The following is a 21,669-nucleotide window of genomic DNA, read 5'->3' as shown; positions in this document are numbered from 1 at the left end:
CTTCTACTTTCAGGGCAGGTATTGAACAGCTGAAACCTTCACTAATTTACACAATGGTTTATCTTTTCTCTGGTTGGCTTTAGGGGTAACTCAGGCAGCTGTACCATGAAATGTAAGGAGTTTGAGTGTGCTACTCTGTCACCCAGCAGAGCAACAGTGTATGGCTTTGCCATTAATACTAGTCACAGTCAGAAGGTGCTTGGGGCACTGTAAAAAATACATGTGCCTTATTAGCGTATGGAGAGAATGGTTAGCATCTTACAATGCCCTAGATGTATTCCAGCCATTTCTAGGAAAATGGGTTAGAAAAATTCTCCTGAATTCTTCCCTCACAAAGAATGTTTATAATATTTATAATGTTCTCCTGAGTTCCCATTTTTTGAGCAGTGAATAGAAGAGTGTGTGTTACATTAATGTAATTTCCCCTGTTTACAGTGTGTGGTCAAATTGCGTCTGTTTCTCATGAATATGCTTAATCATGAGCCGTCCACCTGCACCATTCCTTAATATATCTGAGAGTTTATGTATCAACCCATGGAACCAGATGGTTTTACATTCACTGAACCACAGTTCTGTGTTGTGATAAATGTGTGAAGGAGGTGGCCACAAAAGCAATTCCTCAGGCCTTCAGTTTCCTTTGTGTTGCCTGCATCTTCTCAAATATGAGCAGCATCTGATCTTCATTCTGTATAAATTGGTCTGTGAGTCTGTGCCAGCTTCTGAAAGGTGCCACAGGTGTGGAGGTGCATGTCTGCCTAAATATGTCTGTGTCAGATCAGCAGATGATGATGTGCTGTGTTAAAAAGAATGGAGAAGCAAGAGAAAAGGACAATAATGACACTGTAAAGCAGTCATGTGGTAACTCAGTCAAAGGGTTAAGTTCAAATGCCTGTGATAGATTCAATCAAGAGGGATAGTGTACACATCACAGCTCATTTGACTTCAATTTTCCTCAAAAATCATTCTGATCCAGCACCTATCAAAGGTAGATCTACCAAAGGTACCTTCTACCAGAAATAGGCACTTTATTTGCCATCTTACCATGGTAATTCTTCCAAGAGTTATTTGTCACCACCTTTTAATTCTTGATTTGCATATTCATGGCAGTTCCTGAGGTGAAGTTGGGATAAATTGTTACTGCCATGTGTGTGAAGTGGAAAGTATATGTCTGCACTCTTTATTTTTCATTCCTCAGTTAGATGTGTGTCTTCTTCATGCAAAAGAAAGAATATCTTAAGAACACATACTTGTCTCTCTTTCAAACTCTGTAGAATTAGCTTGTCATGAAATATAAAACTAATGTGTAGTTGTAAAAACCGCTGCCAGCATTTTCCTCACTAGTGGCTGATGGCTAAGAAGATTTAGAAATGAAAGGGGTTATTATAAAGTGATTACTGAATAGCTAGGTATGTCATTTTAAACAAGCAACTAAAATCTGTGTTGCAGATTTGGAATGTAATCTTGTTTGTATCATTTATACTTAAAATCTGATTTTGATTGTGGAGGAGTAATCATGTAATGTAGGTAATTTGACAAAAATATATCAAATGATGGTTTTTTTCATACCTTATTTAAATGTATTAGAATTTAAATGATTTACCATTCAGAGTACACCTATAAAATGACAACATAAAGAAATATTAGATTCAATTTACATGGGTTCAAATTTAAATTTTACTATAAAGCGAACTGATCATATCAGCCCTCTCTTGAAAGAAAATACTGTATAGAAACCAACATTTCAAAATGTAATTAACTTTAAAAGGATGTAATAGATGATTAAAAGGGTGTTATTGATGATTAGACCAATATATTTTGCTACTGTGAATGTCAGCCTGAAGACATAGGCCTTATAGAATATGTGTAGCCATGAAGTAGAAAAGAGATAAAAAGTTAAGAAAATTTCTCATGCATGATTTTATCATTCATTCATGTTTCTGTGTCAAGTGCTTGTAATAATATATTACTAAAAGCTTAAATCAAATTCCTGATCTGGTTTCAAGGAACAGCTACACTTACTTTTTGTAAGCAGTGAGCTGATGCCTTAGATACTTACTAGAGTTTGCTCTCCATTAATCTTCTATAGTTTGCTAAATATTATGGTTCTCTCCCAACAATTCCTATATCTTAGCTTGTGTTTCATCTAGAAATAGTGCAGAAAAAAAATTCTCTTAGTGATGATGTGATGCTAGTATTTAGGATCCTTCCTGGTAAAAGTAGATTTCTACTGTATCTCACATTTGAATTTGTGAAGTGAGTGAGGATTCAAGCTGGCTTACTATAAGAACATGGCCTATTCATTTGGTTGTTGTGAGCATTTTATTGTTTTCTGAGTTCACACATTTTGGAACTAACTTCTTTTGGCCACAAAGTACAGAGGAAAAAAAGCATGTTCTAGTGTTGTGTTCTAATGGGTTAGAAATGAGACTGAGAGCTAGGATTGCATGGCTTTTACTGATGAACTGCAACCTTCAGCAGGCAATTCAATTTCTTCTGAGTTTGAGTTTCTTTGGATATAAACTGAGAGAACATGCTTTTGTCATGCCTGATACACATACATAAGGTTTACCTACACATTACTTAAAGTATATAATAAAATCAGTGGAAGCATCTGGTTCCATGCTGAAGAAGAATGGTATTAGCTGTAATATTGGCAGCATGGCAGTTTGGGAGATGCTTTGGGAGATGCTGGCTTTACTCTTTCAGCTGGTAGACTGTTGGCATCTTGACCAGGAAATAGAGGCTGAGCATAGGCACATGCTCCATATGTGAATCTTCCAGTTCTCAGATGATGGGAAGTGTTTTAGTCCAGAGAAAAAAAACTATCTGTGGTAGCAGGTGCACTGAGATTTTTTTTTTACTTCAGTGTAGTCCTGTTGATACCTTCTCTCTGACCATTGTGGCACTGTGGATGCTGATCATGAAAGTAAAGGTGCTGAGGGAAATGTGTGCCAGGAGGCTTATTCCTACTTCTCAGTGCTCTTAATCTGCAATAACGAGGGTGCAGATGGATCCCCAGAGGCTCCTGCTCAAAGCTAGTACACTGACTTTAGAGTATGTACATCCTTCTGTTCATCTTCTTTCACTGGCATTGTGACTGTGGAAGACAAAATAATATCATTGAAAGAATATAATCAAGAAAAAGAAAATCTTTCTAAAAATAATACAATGAAAAAGAAGCCATTTTGCCCAGAATTGGCACAAACGTTCGTAGTCTAGTTTTTTCTTATATATTTTATATATATATAAGAAAACCTGATATTCCTTCCTCTGTGGCATTGCAGGTGACTACCATTTCAGTTTTGCTGTCTCATTGTTCTTTCTTTCATTAGTGCTGAAACCCTGCAGGTCTTGCATCCTAACATTTTTTAAAGTGTCAGGGACTGATAGAAGTGCTGCTTTTCTGTGGGAGGCATCTGGTTTTGCAGAAGTAGAAACATATTCTTTTGGAAATGTTATCAGTTAGTATTATGAACTATTGTAAGAATTTTAAATACAATGATTTGGAATCTTTCCAGGAGATGCTGGGTATCTTCTTTGGTCTTCTGTATTTACCTGAATAACCTTAGTGACTGTTGCTATCAATGTTGGTGGCTGCTCCACAACAGGAAGTAGAGTTATTTCATATGACACCAGTGTTTCACAAATTTGCAATTATTCTGTTCTGGTTTTTAACATTTTTGGCTGTTTCCTGAACATGCTGTGCTCTTAGATGAGTAAAATGACCAATCTCTAATGTGCTGCTTTTAACTCAAAGGTTGTTTCTGGATCTTCAACAGTTTTGTGCACACTGGCAGCTTAGTCTTTGTTTTCATTTTAAAGTAGTGGAACTAGGCAGTACAATCACACCACCATCATCATATTAGGATTTTGATTCTGTTTGTGAGTCATTTGTCCCTTTGTTTCTTTGTTTGCCCTCTCTTTGTTTGAATACTTTCTTTTATAACTCAAATAATGGAGAGTATGAAAAATCATGTGGTTAAAGTGTTCTTTTTCTTCCCCTAATCCTAACTACAAAGCAGTTCTTTGTATTAGCAAATCTGACTGAAATAAAAATGTGCTAAAAAACTGTGAAATTGCACCACCCAAAATCTTGCTCATTGTTTCTTTTGTCAACTGCATTCTGCAGTTTTTGGCAAACTGGAATTCGAAAAACCCTGATCTGTTATCAGATCAGATAAATCATGTGGCATTTGGAGCAAAGAGCTCTTTTTGAACTTCAATCCGTTGTTGAAGAACTCAGATGAAGAAGAATAACAATGTAAAAATCACACCATCGCAGATGAATGTGATCTTTTACAGCACTTTCTTACCAAGTTTGCAAACAGCCTCAAATTGTTAGTCATGTGTAGATTAGATTTCAAATCAAATGAGGACAAGCCAAACCAGTAAATTATTTTACCTATATTCTTGTTTGGCATTGACTGTAGTTGTAGACAAACACGGAGATTTGCTTTCTAGAAACAAACCAAATGCTGCTACTTTGATAGCAGCTGGCTCACAAGCCATGTTTTCTGTTCCCCTGTAGGTGGTCTCCACCACTGTAACGTGCAAGTTACAGATATGATGCTAGTGTCAGTGGCTCCCACTTTACTCAGAGGAAATTGATGTGGAAAGATGTTAAGTGATTTGAAAAATACTGCTTAGGCAATCTGTGAAGCCTTTACTTACTTTTAATTTATCATTAATTACCTACTATGTTTTAAAAAGCTGTTTTGTGGACAATATCTTAAGTATTCAGTTCTCATCATTTATTTCTTTATTTTCCTGTTCTATCTATCCCATACTTCCTGTGGAAGGACAGTAGAATCTGATCTGAAATTTCAGTCTTGAGAGTTGTTGCATGGCTAAACTCCAGTAATAATTTGCCTGGACAAGAAATAAATTCTTAATTCCTATTGTTAGGTGCCTTTCAAATAGTATCTAACACAGACCCCATGAAGTACTGAAGTACCATGGAGTGGCAGAAAATCACCATTCCTTTCTTGTTCTTATCACAGTAGGTCTGTGCAGGCTGTGATGAAAAGACAAAACTTCCAGTCTTGAATTTTCATCTTAAACACAAGTTTTGATGATCAATGACAGGATGCTAAGAATACACCTAAATGTCTCTGTGATGCTGAAATTGAGTTTCGGAAAAAGCATTGTACTTGTGGTAAAAGGTAAAGAGTGAAGTTCCAGAGAAATGAGCTGTGAATTGCAGCTGCAGTGGAAATTGATCCTGTCTGTCAGTCTGTGTTCCGTATTCTCAGGAAAACAGAGTGGAGCAGAGAAGGAGCCAAGATCACCGATTAAATGGGATGCTAAAGTGCCAGGGGCTAGAACCAGGCTTGCTGGTCCCTCAGGTCAGAGCTGCAACTGTCAGAATTCACTGCCTGATTCCCTGCTGAACCTGGCAGGAGAGCAGTATGAAAAATGCTGCAGGCACCAGCAGGGGAATGGGTAAAGAAGTAGCTGGCTAAGCTTCAGGCCTGACAGGCAGTGTGCTCCTTTGGGAAGAAAACCTCTTCCCTTATGAATCGGGCGGCCTCATTTTCCCCATTTGCCTCATGATTTGTACCAGTAAGGCATAAGAAAATAGCTGGAGTACCAAGAAGTAGCAGAGGCTCGGTTCACTTAGAAAACTGCAGTGGGTGGAGAGATCTGGCTGTGTAACCTCTGCAGGTGGGCATTTGCCAAGTAAGGAGGAGGCAAAGGCTTAGCAAATAGCACTCATGCTATGAAGTACATATGTTGTATATAATACAGTTGGTGTGGTTGTTGAACTCCTTATTCTTCTGCTCTGAAATGTGTGATTTCAGCTGTGATCAGCAGCACTGTGAAAGGACACTTCTCTGTGTAGCTGGTGCAAGGTAACAACAGACCATTGCTGGGTTGACAGCCTTCCACTCCACAGGGATAGTTACTGCAAGTCTCCTGAGCACAATAGCAGCATCCCTGAAGGATGCCTACTTCTTCACCAAAATTGGGAAAGTGATAAATACTTCAGAAAATAAAATCAACTAAATGAATTCATCATGCCCTAGTAATTAATTAAGCTTTCCCTTTTAAATCACCGTCATTAGCTGTCATTCTTTTAGTGCTGCTTAGCAGTTTCCTTTCTCCAAGTAGCCTGTGTCCTTCCTGATGAAGAGCATATACCTTCCAGTATATTAGAAATGATGTACTGTGCTCTCAGACCCATATTACATTAAAGATAGACAGACAGATAGATAGACAGATAGATAATCAGATTTTTTTTTTTTTTCACAGTTAGGGTGGTCAGGCATCAGAATAGGTTGCCAAGGGAGGTGTTGGGAGTCACAGTCCTTAGAGGTGCTCAAGAGGAATCTGGATCTAGCATTGGGTGTGGTGGTTTAGGGGCTACAGTGACAGTGCTGTATTGACAGGTGGACTTCATGATGTTAAAGATCTCTTCCAACCTTGATGATTGTGTGATTCTATTCTGTGAAATATTTCCTCTGTTATATACAGTGGTACCGCCAGAGAAATTCAATTTCGTTGCTAAATTGATCAAATGGAAACTTAGTTTTCTAGCTTTTGTTGCACTAACTGCTATTTTTCAGGGCTCTTTTGAACCACATGGCTTTTTTAATCCCAAAATTCCATTGTTACCTTAGCCTTCTTTTTTTCTAGTTAAAAGTAGGGCTGTTAAAGCATTTATTAATGACAGGGTTCATTAGGGCCCTATTGGTTGGAAAATCTCTGAAACAATGTTAGGAAAACTATGTATGAGCTGTGTACCTGTCTGATGCTATGGGTTATCAAGTCAGGAGCTAAAACAACCAGGTTATTGCCTTGTCTGATGAGTTTTGTCCTTTGAATATCAAGGGAAGCTGTATTGTCTCTATCTTTTACAGTCTAAACTCTTCTTTCCCTTGTCTCTTTTGTTGGAGGTGAAAATGTATCTGTCATTCTCATAGATTTAACTAGAGGGCTAACTTGTACTTTTTATTAAGGTAACATGACATAAGAATACCTTCCTCCTGGGCAGAAATCTTGGATAGGTTTTGATCCAGGTATGTTGTACAGCCACTCAATTTCTGTTCTGAAATGCTATGAATTAGGTTTATGTTTCTAATAAAATGATTTCTCAACTCCCCTGTGAATTTTCTGATGTGCCCACTGTGGAACTAAGCAGGCTGTTCCATATTCTTGAAGCCAAGAGCTTTGTTCAGTTGTTTAATGTTGTATGTCAGGGTCACCTCAACTTTTTTTGGTTTTTATTTCTATTTAGCCCATTCAGATACAATTACAGTTACACAATACCTCTCAAATGTCCTTTGCTATTCATCATCTCAAAGAAGAAAGAAGAAACAAGAAATTCTTAGAAGCTGGAATGAAATTAAAAAACAAAACAGGAAAACTCATTTTCCATTAAGTTTATGTCTGAATTACACAGAAGTAAATGTTTAGGAAGTTACTGAGTCCGTATGCCAGTCCTTGAGGTTTGCTTCATATTAATTTTAGTGGGTATAGCAATAGAAATGTGGCAAAGTCCCCAGATGCCAGAATTCTTAGCTGGGATGCCTGAGCATGACAGCAGATAAATGGGTCAATAGCGATTTATCCTTAGTGGGGACATTTTTGCCTCTCAGTCAAGTCACTAGAAAGGAGACCAGGATTAGTATTTGGTTTGGTTTTCCATTTTTTCACCAATTGCCATATATTCTATACTGATTATCAACATTGTTTGACAGTGAAAATTAATTTAAAAAAAAATGAAAAGCAGCTGGATGATTTAAAATGGGGAAAAAATAACCTGCTTTGTAGATGTTAGAACAAGCAATTTCTTAACACCTTTTCTTCAAGGAGTTAAGATGAATAACATCTTTGAACAAATATTTCAAGCATGCAGGGATTATGTTAAAAAGTAAAAAGATGAAATCCTGTGTAAATTGTTTAGAACATTCCTAGTGAAGACATGTTGATTAATAAACATAAAAGGAGGAAGATGCATATTAATTTGTTTACGTATAAGAGTCTTCTAACTCATTAAAAGTCTTCTAAGTGTTTAACTAGTGAAGCAGTGGATAAAACCTGACATTGTCTTTAATCTTTTTGAGGACTCAAATATGAAAGAACCCAGATTATTGCTAAGTATGTATAATAGCTCTGTTAATGACAGTGTTTTGAAAATATGGGGGGGTATCAGCTCAGTGGCTTTGCTGTAATACGGTGGAAATTTTAATTCACTTTTCCATCTCAGTTGCTGTGACCAGTAGTATTGAAGAAAATTTAAGTTTATCAATGACAATCTTTGGTGCTTGTTTATATATTTTCGTAGTTTTGATTGATGGCTCATTTTCAACTGGGAGATCTCTAGAAAAGGGCAGATGCAGGAGAATATCTTGTTTATTTTGTATCTTTGCTAAACCACTATAACAAATTGAGGTATTTGCACTATTAACAGTTAATGTTTCTGTGGAACAAACCTGACGGTCTAGTTTAAAGAAATTGGAATATTAGGTTACTGTCCTGGACAAATAGAGATTGAGTAATTGCATTCAGTAACTTGAAAACAAATGAATAAGAAATAGCTTAAAGAAGAGCCATCTAGCCTTTGTATAATCAGTCCTGCAAGAAAATCAACATATATTTGTGGGTTTACTCTGAAATTACATTTTCTTTTTAGATAGCTGTTTTGTGCAGGTTTTTGCTTTAAAAGTGTTAATACAAATAACTTGTGCAAAAGAAATTGGACATGCTTACTTTTTGCGAGCAACAAATAGGTAAAAAAGTGTCATTTCAGCTGTATCATGCAATTTGAGTTGAATCATAAGAACTTTTTAGTGTTTTGTTTGCCCTTCATTTTTCAGCAGACACTTCTCCCTCATTTCTCCATTTTCCCCTGCTTTTTCAGAGGGGAATAATATAATACTTCTATCATACTGTGATTCTGTGCAGCAATGGATTTCTGTTTCTGCCCATCTGGGGTACTTGTAGAACTGTACGACTTATTTCTCACGTCATTATTCTAATATGAATAAGTAATCACAGCAGAATTGTGTTGGTAATTTTGCAGATCCCATGCGTGGGCCCCGAAGACTGGAGGTTGTGGAGATCAAATCTAGGCAGATCACCATCTGCTGGGAGCCCTTTGGATATAATGTCACACGTTGCCATCGCTACAACCTCACAGTCCATTACCGCTACCAGGCTGGAGGACAGGAGCAAGTGAGAGAGGAGGTCAGCTGGGATACTGAAAGTTCCCATCCCCAGCACACAATTACCAACCTATCACCATACACAAATGTCAGCATCAAATTAGTTTTGATGAATCCCGAAGGACGGAAAGAAAGCCAAGAACTTATAGTGCAAACTGACGAAGATGGTGAGTTTTTGTATTTACATATACATGGTCCATGACCTGATAGTACAAATTGTCTATGTAAGAGCATGTTCTACTTTCACTAAAATTTGTAACAGACATTCCACCAGCCTCACCAATTTTAGAAGAGTAAAGCTCCATTATTAGAGTGATCTTTCACATAATGTGTAACATCCCACGATAGTTTAATAATTTTGTCCTTAGATTTGTAGCTTCTGCTTGAGCTAAGTTCTGCCTCTTTAAAGTTTCAGTATGGGTTTGGAAAAATTCTGGGTGATTTTCAGCAGTATCCTCATGGAAGCTCCTCTATTGAGTGATGTTTGTTCTTGATTTGCAGTTACAGTTTCTCTGTCTTTGGCTTTCTAACTACTAGACATTGTTAGTTGCTAATTCAGACACTATATTCCATATACAGACATTGAAATATACAGATATTCCCTTCCTTTTAATAATTTTCCACTCCCATGGGGTTTTCAGATCTCTTTTTTTTTAAAAATAGCCTATTTTGATTATTAATAAATATAATAAATAATAAATAATGTAATTAGCTTATGTCTTTTTTGAGACAGAGACAGCAGAATTGGGTAATGTGTCTCTGCAATGCTCTAATAATGTTGAATGAAAAGGTTATACCTTCCTCCCAAGTCTTCTGTGATACTATTTTGATTACACTTGCAGAGAGTTAACTGCAGCTCTGTTAGCTACAATACCAAAATGCGACATCCTTGTTAAATTGGTCATGAACCGGGAATCAGCTTCACCTTTCCAGAATACTCTGCTGATATATAAGCCCTTACAAGTGTACCTTAGTTTTTTTGAACTTGACTTTGGTTCTTTTAAATGCATACAGTTCAAAGGAACCTTGTCAAATGACTCAGCATTGCTTTTTATCACATATCGGTCTACCTTCCATTTTTATCGTCTCAAATCTGAACAGGAATGGATTTGTATTTTCTTCATGATCAATGATAGATTTCCTTAAAACATGATGGAAATACTTCTAGTAAAAACTTCAGCAGTGATGAGCTCCTTTTATAATAAATACTTGAAGTCTGTCATTGAAGCTTATTAAATTATTTAATACATGCTGTATTGGTTTTATGTCGTACTAATTTCTAATCAAAATATATGAGGGAATAAATTAAACTATTTAGGAATGTATAGTTACTAATGCAACATTTTCAGCAAAGCATAGCTAACAAAAAGAAATCTTTAATTAGAATTAATTGTGCTGTCATGCTCTAAATTTAATTCAGTTCAATTGTAGGATGACAACGCTAAAGAGCTTGATGTTGTCTGGGATGTTTATGTATTTTATCTAAAATTTCTTGTTCCTGTTCCTCTGGAACTTCATGTTATTTCAGGACTAATTAAAAAACAGTGTCACTGTCTAAAAGAATACCTTGAAAAAAATTACAACTTTTAGTGTATTGTACACATTCAGCAAGGTATATAAGTCTGAAACTTAAACAACATCCTGACACAAATAATCATCCTAATTTTTCAAATCACACAATCTTGTTGGTTGCAAGGGACTTCCAGAGCTCATTTAGTTCAACCTTCTGCTCACAGAAGATCAGGTGATAGCAGATGGCTCAAGGCCTTGTACAGTTGAGTTTGAGTACATCTCTAGGTGAGCTCTGCCAGTGTTTGAACCTGCACTGTATGGCACAGCTGCTCAGGGTTTTTGACCTTCAGGTAATTTGAGAGGTTATCACAGTGCTTTGCTCTACTTCCAGCTTATTTATGCTATATTCAATTCCTCATCCTTTACACATAAATCATTAATCTCATTATTCCAAATGACTTTTGCCAGTTCTCCTACTTGGAAACAAGGTTTAGTGCCCAGAATTAAGGTTGCCCTAAAGTGTCGTGCACCTAACTGGTGCACACAAGACTTGTAAGCCAGTTCAGAATCTGTGTCCCTGGAGCTTCCACTTGGTAGAGCAAGGAGCTCTCTGGAGAGCTATGGAGAGGTGATCAAAAAGCCTTAAACCTTGTAAACTCCCACAGCAGCAGCATGGAACAGTAGGAAGTTCTGTAGCAGAAATACAGAGGAAGTTCTGTACCAGAAGTGCCAACAGAAAGGAGTCACCAAATGTCTTGCTTGCAGATTTTTCTATTCCTTAACCATTTGAGTAAATCTTAGGAAGGGTCTGAGAAGTTATTTCACTGCAGCAAGTGGCTTCCACTTTCTTTCTGTGGCAAGTAGAAAATGTTATGTGAATCTTTCTCTTGGATTTTCATATGGAGTTTGTGTTGAAGTGCTAACTCCATAATGCCTATTGCTTCACAACAGTCCTGTGTGCATTTTTCAGGACTTTTTGTCTTTTTTGCATTACTTTACCAGTGTTGTTAAAAAATAAAATCACAGATATACGTCTACTTGCTTTTTACACATCTCCTCTAAAAATTGCATTGTCTTGGGGATAAGGCAACAATTGCAAAACAAATGGGAAACACAAGTAGATACCTGAGAGCAGTTTGGACACCTTTCATCAGAACCTTCTGACATCCCTGACTCTTCACATCTTTTCTCCCACATTAAGAGACTTCAACAAAAATTAATAATGTCAGATTTTTACTTTGACTATTTCATACTTTTCTTATGTCCATCCTCTTGTAGGTTTTCAGGCCTACTGTCAGTGAGCATTGCTGTTCAATGGAATCTGTGTCTCATCTTTCCTGTATAACTTTTCTCTGAAACTATACCTTTTATTCAATGCTTGTCCATTTTCATATGTGAATGTTTAATGTGTTTTCTACTTTGAGAAGTAACACTTGAAAAGTAGATTTTACTTGTTTACTTGTGTTTACCTGTGTATATTCTACCTTATAAAAAGTTGATTTGTCCTATTTTTAAATTATCAGTAGGGTTTTACAGAAAATATGTGATGCTCACTAATTTGTTCTTACACTGAGGGTGACACATAATGGCACTGTATTGTTAAATAAATCGTTCTGCTCCTGAGCTACCCTGGCCTTTGGTTCAGTCTTTGGGGAAATTACGGTGGGATGGTTTTTAATGCTTCAGCAGTACAAATATTTAAACAGAGCATGTCCTTCTGAGATTTTTCTTAAAACCAGTTCTTTTTTTTTAATCTGTTAGTCCCGAGTGCTGTGCCGCTTGAATCCATTCAAGGGAGTACCTTTGAAGAGAAGATTTTTCTTCAGTGGAGGGAGCCAGCGCAAACATATGGTGTGATTACTTTGTATGAGGTATCTAGAAATTTTCTACATTTTATGTCTAGTTTGGATTCTCCAAAATGCATAATCATAAAAATTAATGTGTTTTTACAGTTTGTGTAAAATTAACTTCATTTTAGAGACAGTAGCCATTTTAAATGAAATACAGTGTAGGAGTGAATTACGCAGGACCCAGCATGTCCTCAAGTTACCAACTTTAAGAACCTACTGTATCTAGAACCATGATATAGCATTCTATCTAGTACTCTAGATCAAATATTTAAAAGATTGAAAGACAGGTCTTAGCAAATACCTTAAAAAATTGGAGACATAAGATAGTGGTTACAGTCAATGTCACATTTAGATAAACCTCATTATAGGAAGCCTATTGTAATAGAAACAAGCAGGCATAATTTTTTAAAATCTAGCTTTTTTAAAATGCAAATTCAACAAAATTGTATGTTGTTAGATGTCTAAAAATCACTTCTTTTTCTCATGTGGAAGCTCTGCCTGAATACCTCTTAGAAAAATTGACAAAAGACTGCACAGATTAAGCTGTCAGACAGTAATCACTGTTAAGCTTCTTACCTGACCTTACTACAAAATTGCTATTGAAATGCTTTGTTTAAAAAAACCCACCTAAATACAGTGTAAAAGAAAAGTTAAATTGAATGGTAACCTATTGATACTGTTTTGAAAATTACTTTATTGTAAGAGGATAAAATGTTATGAAAAAGTATGAATTGATTTTTTGTAAAACTAACGACTTTCTAGCTACCACGACAGTTGCCTGTGTTCAGGGATCAAAATGTTTTAATTAACTGTTAATGTTGTTACTGTTGCTAGATTTATGTGCATAGAAGCACACGGTGGTGGATCTGGTTTCTACTTAGGAGCATGCCTGCATGCCTAATTCCATTGCTGAGGAGTACACCCACTGTATGCAGTAGGCAGTTCATCCTGAAGTGCATACACACGCATGACTCCATCAGCTGTATTGAGATAGGGAGATTCATGTGAGCAATATGTTAACTTTAATTTCTTTACTGATAAAAGTTCAGACAGTTGGTTGTTTAATCTTCTGTCATCTGATAGAATTAGAAGCGTTAGTTGGGTGATTTTTAAGGTACTTTGAGTTCAGTTTATGGTTGAGGATTTGTAGCGGATATGCCTCTATCTACTGTAACAAGGTCGGGGTTTATCTGAATACTATGAAAGTTTTTATTACTAATTTTCAACACTTCATTGATGTTATATTAGATGGCTCATATAAAAATCAATTTTCATTAGGTCAGAGGTTTTAGGAAATCCCAAGTGTTTAAGGTGTGTAACATCGACACTTGGATGTGTCTATGAACTGTATTATGGGTCCTCTTAATTAAAATTATATTGAATAAGTTTAGCAAAAAGAATGTTAATTATCACTTTATATAATAAGAGTTTTGGAATTACCCTCAGGAAAATGAAACTTTAAAAGCAAAAAGGAGGGGTGAATCGTTTTTACTTTTCTATTTTTTTAATAGCTTTCATATTTTTAAATGGTTTTCATATTTTTAAATTCTCATTACAGTGCATAGAAATCAGTAATTAATAGAAGAAGTCTGGATCAAGTTCTACTGTGAACTTACATTAACATTTCTAATGAAAACTAAAAATACTGTTTGAATCAAAGAAGGAACTGAGGATACAATATACATTGCATATATTACTTAACACTTATCTTTTCTTCCCTCCAAATGAGAATCTGACCTAGGTACAATATAATAACCTGAAAAAATCCAAATTAGCAATTGTAATAGCTAAGCTTCAGACTGAAATAGAAGCTTTACCCAATTTCTGAAAAATTTGCCTTAAGCTGCCCTTATCATCTTTTGAAGATAACCTCATTCAGGGCAAAGTGTAATTATAGTAAAGTCAGCTGGAAATGGGGGGCTGCACTCCCTCTTGGTCACTTCTCAGTTTTTACCTGTTTGTATTGGTTTTGTTACTGGTGCTGATCAAAACCAACATTAAGATGAATTCAAAATGTGACACTGTTAAAGGCAGCATCTTGAAGGAATTAACGTAAGCCTGAACTCATCCTTTAGAGTTGTAATCTAGCTGCCTCTAAGTCTCTGTATCTCTAAAAGTAATAACTCATACAAGTTACAACTCAGTTCCTGTGCCCCTTCCTGGGATTCGGGATTTGAAGAGTATAAGAGAGTAAGATAGCTTATCATAAAATGTCTGACAGCACATACATCAGAAGGGTTTACTGGATAAAGATGCAATCTCTCTCCATCTGCTCAAGGCAGTTTATAACTTTCTTATTCTTTTGCAGATCACCTACAAGGCAGTCAGTTCCTTTGACCCAGAAATAGATTTATCCAATCAAAGTGGACGAGTCTCAAAGCTAGGAAATGAAACTCACTACCTGTTTTTCGGACTGTATCCTGGCACTACCTACTCTTTCACCATCAGAGCCAGCACAGCTAAAGGCTTTGGACCTCCAATAACAAATCAGTTCACAACTAAAATATCAGGTACTTGATCAAAGAATATTATTTCCTTATGATAATGAGTTGGGTGATTCTTTTGTTGTTTACTTCTTTAGAATTTAACAAGCAGCAAATTGAAAAGGGGAGGAACATGTTCATCCCTGAAGATGTCAAAGTGACATGTATTACCATGCCTGAAGAACTTCCAAGTGCTTAAATATTAGCTAGTATTTTGAAATTCCTGTCCTCAACTGTAACGTATCACTCAAGAAACCCCTGTGAATTATGTGTTTGCAGCCAGTGCCAGCTGCAGTTGCAACATTTAGCATAGTGTTTTTTTGGGCCTGAAGATGAGGGTTTCATTCAGAGCTTAGTCAGCCTTGACATGATTCTAAATTAGAACAGTAAGAGTGCTGGAAAATCTCCTTAATGAGCCATGAACAATCGAGAGTAGGGCAGAGATGCTGTACATCTTGAGCTCACTTAGGAACTGTAGTTAGCTGCCAGGCTGCCTGTGTTCTAACAGGCATGGGGACTGAAGTGGATACGAAACTGTATTAGACAAGAACATCAGGACTGGTGGTTTTCAGATAACAGCAGCATGGCTCTGTCACTTCTGCAGATCCTTGACCAATATTTCAAGCCATCCCTTGACGCAGAGGAACGCTTCATTGAGGGGATGGAATATTATTGCATCCTCCAAAATGCTTATGTAACTCATGACAAAATGTTTTTCAAAGTTACGGTTGAAATCCCTTTATTCTTCACTTCTCTACGGTCTTCTTCACAATTAAACTGGCAGTTCAATAACAAACTGGCCCCATGATAATATTTATAGAAAATTGCCCTACCTATTTGTGGTCAACTGGGCTTTCCAGAAAGCATTTGGGTACAAAATCTTCTTTTTCTTTTACTCTCATTCTGTGTACTTCTCCCCCATCCCTCATTTTCTGTCCTCACTGGAATGAAGAAATTGACAAGTTTTTTATCAGAAATAGAATGATTTCTCCTATCTTATTATAGGAGAGGACAGTTAATGCTAGGTGGAAGTTATTGCCAATGCAGCTGTTTGTAGAGAAACAAAAATGTTAATTTTCAAGTTACACAATTAACTCTGTCTGGAACATGAAAGCAACACTGATCAGTAAAGATGGAGTTTGTTTTCCATCCCCTTTCCTATACCAAGCAGAAATTTTCTCTGTCAAAAATCAATTTCTGACACAGCAGAAATGAGTTTTTTATGAGTTTGGATGATGAGAACACCCCTTATTAGAATGAGAAATGGAAACTACTGAGTATGGATGAGAATCTGGACATTTGGGAATAGTTCTAGATCTTAAATTGTTGTTTTCTAAAATGATACATCATCAAAAGAAATTCACTAGTGGGAACAGGCATTACAGGAGTGCTTGAGGGTGAGGCAAACCTCCAAATCTCCATGTGGTGAGGTTCTGCACACTGTCTTGTCTGCACCCCACTCTCTCATTGCTTCCTCAGTTCCTGTACTAACAAGAAATGTTTATGTCTTGTCGATAAGTAATTAAAACCATTCTCTGATGAATTTAAAATATAAAAAAGTGTGTATTTTTTAATAAAATTAAAAAGTCCTGACTAGCATTATAGCTGTTGAATATGGAACCCTCTTTGCAGTGATGTTGGCTGTGATCTCATTGTCTCACTGGAAAGCTTTGAAGCTCTTTCATGTGGACAGTGATCTCCGTTTTGGAGAGATGTGAAACAGAACTTCTGAACATTTCTGGATGAAAGGTTTCACTGTTTTTTAGAACATATTAGGCACAATTTGACCAATTTTTGCATTTTACTCTCTCTAATTCTGGATTGCATTTTTTTTGGAATAAAAACCTCTAAATTTCCTGTCAAGTGTTTTGAATAGTACTCTTATGTACTGGAAATAGTTACTGTGTTTTATTTTACTATTACATGAATATTTGAATATTTCCTGTTTTCTCTGTTTATTAATAAGTTCCTTCTTTACATGTAGGCAGTGTGGAGGAGGAAGAGTCCTAAAGTAGTCGAGAAAAAATGGAGAAGAGAAAAAGTAGCCAGGACTAAAGGTTATGACTGGGAGAACCACAGCTCATTCTGGGACAGGAAGACAGTCTTGCTCTTTATAGGGACACTAAAATTAGTAAAGAGAGCAAGTAGGGACTTATGACTCATAAATTAGGAAAATCAGAAGACTTGCTAAGATGCAGGCAGTACAACAGGGGCACAAAGTAGTCAAAAAACGATCAGAGTTTATACAGCTTTTGTCGATGCAGTTCCTGTCCATTCTTGTTTTCAGGATGGTCAGGTTGAGAATGGGACATTATATGAACAAGTTCTGGATATTCAAAACTGCAGAGTATGCCTGAACCTTTAAAGTAGTGTTTGATAGTCTGACTTAAGTGGTACCCAAATTACTTAAAATGATTAGTCTTAATGTTTGTGCCTTATATCGAGGATTGTAAACAGAATAAAACCTTCTCAGCATACAATGAGTTTTTTGAAGACTTAATTTTTTTTATTTGTGAAACATTTCAAAACTGATGAATAGCAGTGCAAAGCAATGAAGATTTTAATGTTTTCATAGCAGTCTGAGGAATTGTGGAGTACAGAGCAGTTCTTAACACAATCCTTACTTGGATATATACAGCACTGTGGATAAAGAGAGAAATTCTTTTACCTTTCAAGTAGATGCAGATAGTACTGGAAGAACAAAATTGATGGGAAAATACACTGGAAAATAATTTCCTGGAGGTTCATACTATCTATAAGTGGAGCATAATACACTCTATTGATATGGTACACACGAAGCATCCAATTAGAGGAAACTGAATGAATTGAGAAGAACTAAATGAATCTTTGGAAGAATCTTCTCAGGAGAAAGTCTTTTCCCCACCAAACATGTTTTTCGTTTCAAATGGGAATTAGTTTAGGGAAGTTAATTGCCCTGCATTATTCCTGCAGTCAGAGGAGACCATTGGAATGACCACTTTTTGCTTTTCTAGCCTTTAGATCTGTTAATTGTGCATCACCATTAACAAGTGAACAATAAAGATACGGCAGCCTGTCAAATAACCAATTAACTGAGTAGCCTTCCCTCCAATGTAATGATACAAACGTGAGTAGATGATAGCAGTGAAGAAGCAACAGTAAAAGGCAGTAACTGAGGCATAATTTGTTTTAATCACAACTGTAAATCTTCCATGAAGACAGTTTGCAAAAGTGCTGAGTGGGGCTTCAGACTAAGATAAACTCTTGTCTTGGTGGACAATAGACCCAAGACAGTTATAGCCCTACTTAAAATTCCAGGAAAAACAAATTACAAGAGTACATCCTGATACAGCTGTCATACTGAGAAAGCTGGGCTCAGTTTCAAAAGCAATAGTCACTTCAGCATGCACATTTGCAGATGCTGTTCTTAAGATAACTTTTCACTTCCAAGTCATGGATTCTCAATAGTTTCTGCAAACTTACTCCCACTAGTATCTGTTTCCTGTCTTGAAACTGGGAGTGAGCTGGTATTTCTTTATTTGGGATTTGTTGGGGTTTATTTTCCTGAAGCTATTTAACAGTTGTCTCACACTTGCATTGTAACAGAAAGCATCTTAGTCTTGTAGTATAGTCTTAGTATTTGAAGAAGCCTTTAAAATTGCATATTCAAATAAAGATAAAGCTCTTGAAAGAAGAAATACAGGAATAATGATTTTATTTGCCTCTTTTCTTTTCTTATTCTAGCACCCTCTATGCCACCGTATGAACTTGAAACACCTTTGAATCAAACTGACAGCACTGTGACAGTCTTGCTGAAACCTGCACAGAGCAGAGGCGCTCCTGTCAGGTACTGGGGGAGAAATTCTTTATGAAATTAAAAACCAAATTGATTGATTTCTTGAACATATTTTCTGGGGATTTTCTACACAGCAATCAGTGTCTAAATTCATGTCTGTATTAGCTCTAATTAAATTAAATAACTGAAAAAAAGGAAAGTGCTTTGATGTTGAGTGTTCATGTATTGTTTAAAGGATTTGATCCAGATGCAAGTGGCTCGTTCTTTGAAGATAAGGAACAAAGCCATAGTTCTGTTGTGTGGGTGGCTTCTTTAAGGTAATTGCTTACTACAGTGTTATAAGTTCAAGGGCATATCACATTTTTTATGCTGAGCTACTGTCTTTAATATTCAGTCTTTTTGTTTACTTCACAAATTTAAGGTAGTGAACTCTTAGTAAGTTAGCCAATTTAAACAGTGTGCACCAGTATGTACTGTAACATTCATAAAGTATTTACATTATTTGACCATGATAGCAGAAATAATTTAAACAAGCAACCTTTAAAACCAGTATCCTTGATTCTTCAGTGTTTTTTAGTATCCATTAATGAATTTCCAATTTTCAGAGGTTTATCTCCCTGCCAGATACATGGTACTGTGTAAGTTCTTTATGATTAGAATAAAGGATGCCTGATTTTCAGTGAGGAAGACAGAGAAATTGTTAGATTATTTTAAATGAGAACCAGTAATGAGCTCAATACTCTGAATAAACAAAAAAAAAGATGAGAAAGAGATTTTTCACAGCTATACGATGTTTTTCCTTTTGGCTAATTGTGTATCTTCCTTAATTCTTTCATTACTGTAGGAAGTGTTTCCATCTATACTGAGTGACTGTCATATATTTTCATCCTGATGCTGAAGTTTTTGATAATTTCTGTTCATCTGGGAAATACAGATCTAGTATGCTCGTATATGCATAAATGAAAACAAATGGTCTTTGGGTTTGTTCAGAATATTCATACAATTCATATAATTAGGAATTTTTACTATTAGTTATATGCATTATATGTACATAGGCCTGCATTTTGGTAATGCTATGCAGTTTTTCATTCAGACACCTTTTTAAAAATGAAATGTAGCAAAAGTCTGAACCACCTGAGAGAAAAGGAGCAAATACTAGAGCGCATTTAATGAAACTGATTTAGCAGGTTAGATTAGAAACAGAATTATTTGATGTTTGTCTGACTTTGTCTCACAAAGCTGTAGTGTAGTCCTTCTGAATTCAAGCATGGATGAAAATGATACAAGTTGGAGTCATTGTTTAAACATGAACGTATTAGGCTATTAATAAAAAAACTTGTTTCATTCTTTTTATCTACATCATGAACGAAAGATGATTGGCTCCTTAGCAGTAGTGACATAACAGAAACTTCACTGACAATAGAAAGGAGCTCATTAGGAGATGAAAGTGTGCTAAATATGTGGATGAGTGGTTAGGGAAATAGGAGGAGAGATTTAAAGTGACATGAAGTTATAGAGCTGACAGATGAACACACAGCAGCAAATTTACCAAGGTCCTTTGCAATAGGTCTTAAAATAAAATGAAGGCTGACTGCAGACTTAGCATGTAAATGCTGAGTGAAGCAGAGTGAAAATGAAATTTGGGATTTCTTATTACTTCTAGCATTTTATAGTACATTCCACTCCCAAGCACACTGCTTGCAAAACACATTCTGCATATGGATTTTATCATCTTAATCTGTATTCATTGGGTGTTGAAAGTTTAGTCATACTTCATTTATCCACACCACTAGGCAAGATGCCTTGTATATTGATTCTGCTACAGCTACCAGCTTGGTTAATGCAGATATCTGAAACTGCTCTAAACTTTCAGTGTAAAAGACTGTTGTAACTTTATTGATCAACACATCAACCATGACACATAAAATTCTTCAATTCCTGAGATGGAAAAGGAGAGCACAGATTTCTGCCATTCATGTCAACAAAGCTGATACCTGAGGTCATTCTGAAGTCCAGCTTTTTTTCTGTGATTAAATTTTTTTTTGTCTTCTTCAATAAGAAAAATCCTGATATTTTATGCCACTTAGAAGCTGCACACAACCAGCACAATATCAAAGGAGAGAAGGTGCAATCCTGATTGCTTACATGTTGATTCACAAAAACAGACTTTATAGAAATATTCAGAAAGCTCTGTTTATAATGATTAAGTACACAATAATCATGAAGGCCAAATTGCATTGCAGGTTGTTTTAGAATAGGACTGGACATGATTGAAACGTATTTTGTCAGATTTTTAATATAGCAAATACTGCTTGCTTTGTCTCCACTTTCAGGTCCAGCATGTTTTATGGTTGTTGCTGTCTTTGTTTCAAGGAGATTATTTTGGAATTATATATGTTTAAAGCAGTAATGCGTTCAGTAATGATGAATGCATGTACTTCCTTAAGATCTGGCTAAGCTATTTTGACTTTTGGAATGATTGTAATTTGCAAGGCTTAAATGAAGCAAAAAATGTTTAATTTAAGATGATCCCTTTGTGGAAATTGTGTAATATATGTCTTATTGCAGATACTCTCTTTTTTCAGATTTTTGAATTTAAGAGTCCGTTAAGTTTTGAAGAATTTGCATAAAAAGCATACAAATGCAAATATATTTTCTATGAGGGCTTTTCAACATCTCTTGAGGGGGGACTCACTCTTCCAAGGCAATACCATTTGTATATTTTACTTCTCCAGGGCAAGTTAGCCTAAAGTTTAGAAGACTCTGGGGTCAAATTTTCTGCAAATGTATAAATTGGTCAATGCCATATACTCAACCAAGGAATGCTAATTTATTGCAAAAATCTGGCTCATACACAGGAATGATAGCTGTAATGCTCAGTT

At 36.1% G+C, this 21,669-nt stretch overlaps 1 protein-coding gene across 6 annotated transcripts in view; it reads left to right on the top strand.

The window, feature by feature from the left end:
• PTPRM (protein tyrosine phosphatase receptor type M) overlaps positions 1 to 21,669 on the top strand; it is a 441,308-nt gene that overhangs the window by 219,571 nt on the left and 200,068 nt on the right. For all 6 annotated transcript variants that reach the window (XM_066561791.1, XM_066561798.1, XM_066561783.1 and 3 more), the window contains exons 8-11: positions 9,026 to 9,334; positions 12,441 to 12,550; positions 14,838 to 15,039; positions 18,736 to 18,838. In XM_066561791.1, the coding sequence (XP_066417888.1) occupies positions 9,026 to 9,334; positions 12,441 to 12,550; positions 14,838 to 15,039; positions 18,736 to 18,838 (724 nt within the window). The remainder of the gene's footprint in view (positions 1 to 9,025; positions 9,335 to 12,440; positions 12,551 to 14,837; positions 15,040 to 18,735; positions 18,839 to 21,669) is intronic.

Source organism: Molothrus aeneus, chromosome 1 (genome assembly GCF_037042795.1).
Source record: "Molothrus aeneus isolate 106 chromosome 1, BPBGC_Maene_1.0, whole genome shotgun sequence".
NCBI lineage: Eukaryota > Metazoa > Chordata > Aves > Passeriformes > Icteridae > Molothrus > Molothrus aeneus.
The sequence above is the reverse complement of the archived record's forward strand: the minus strand, read 5'-3'. Positions and strand labels throughout refer to the sequence as shown.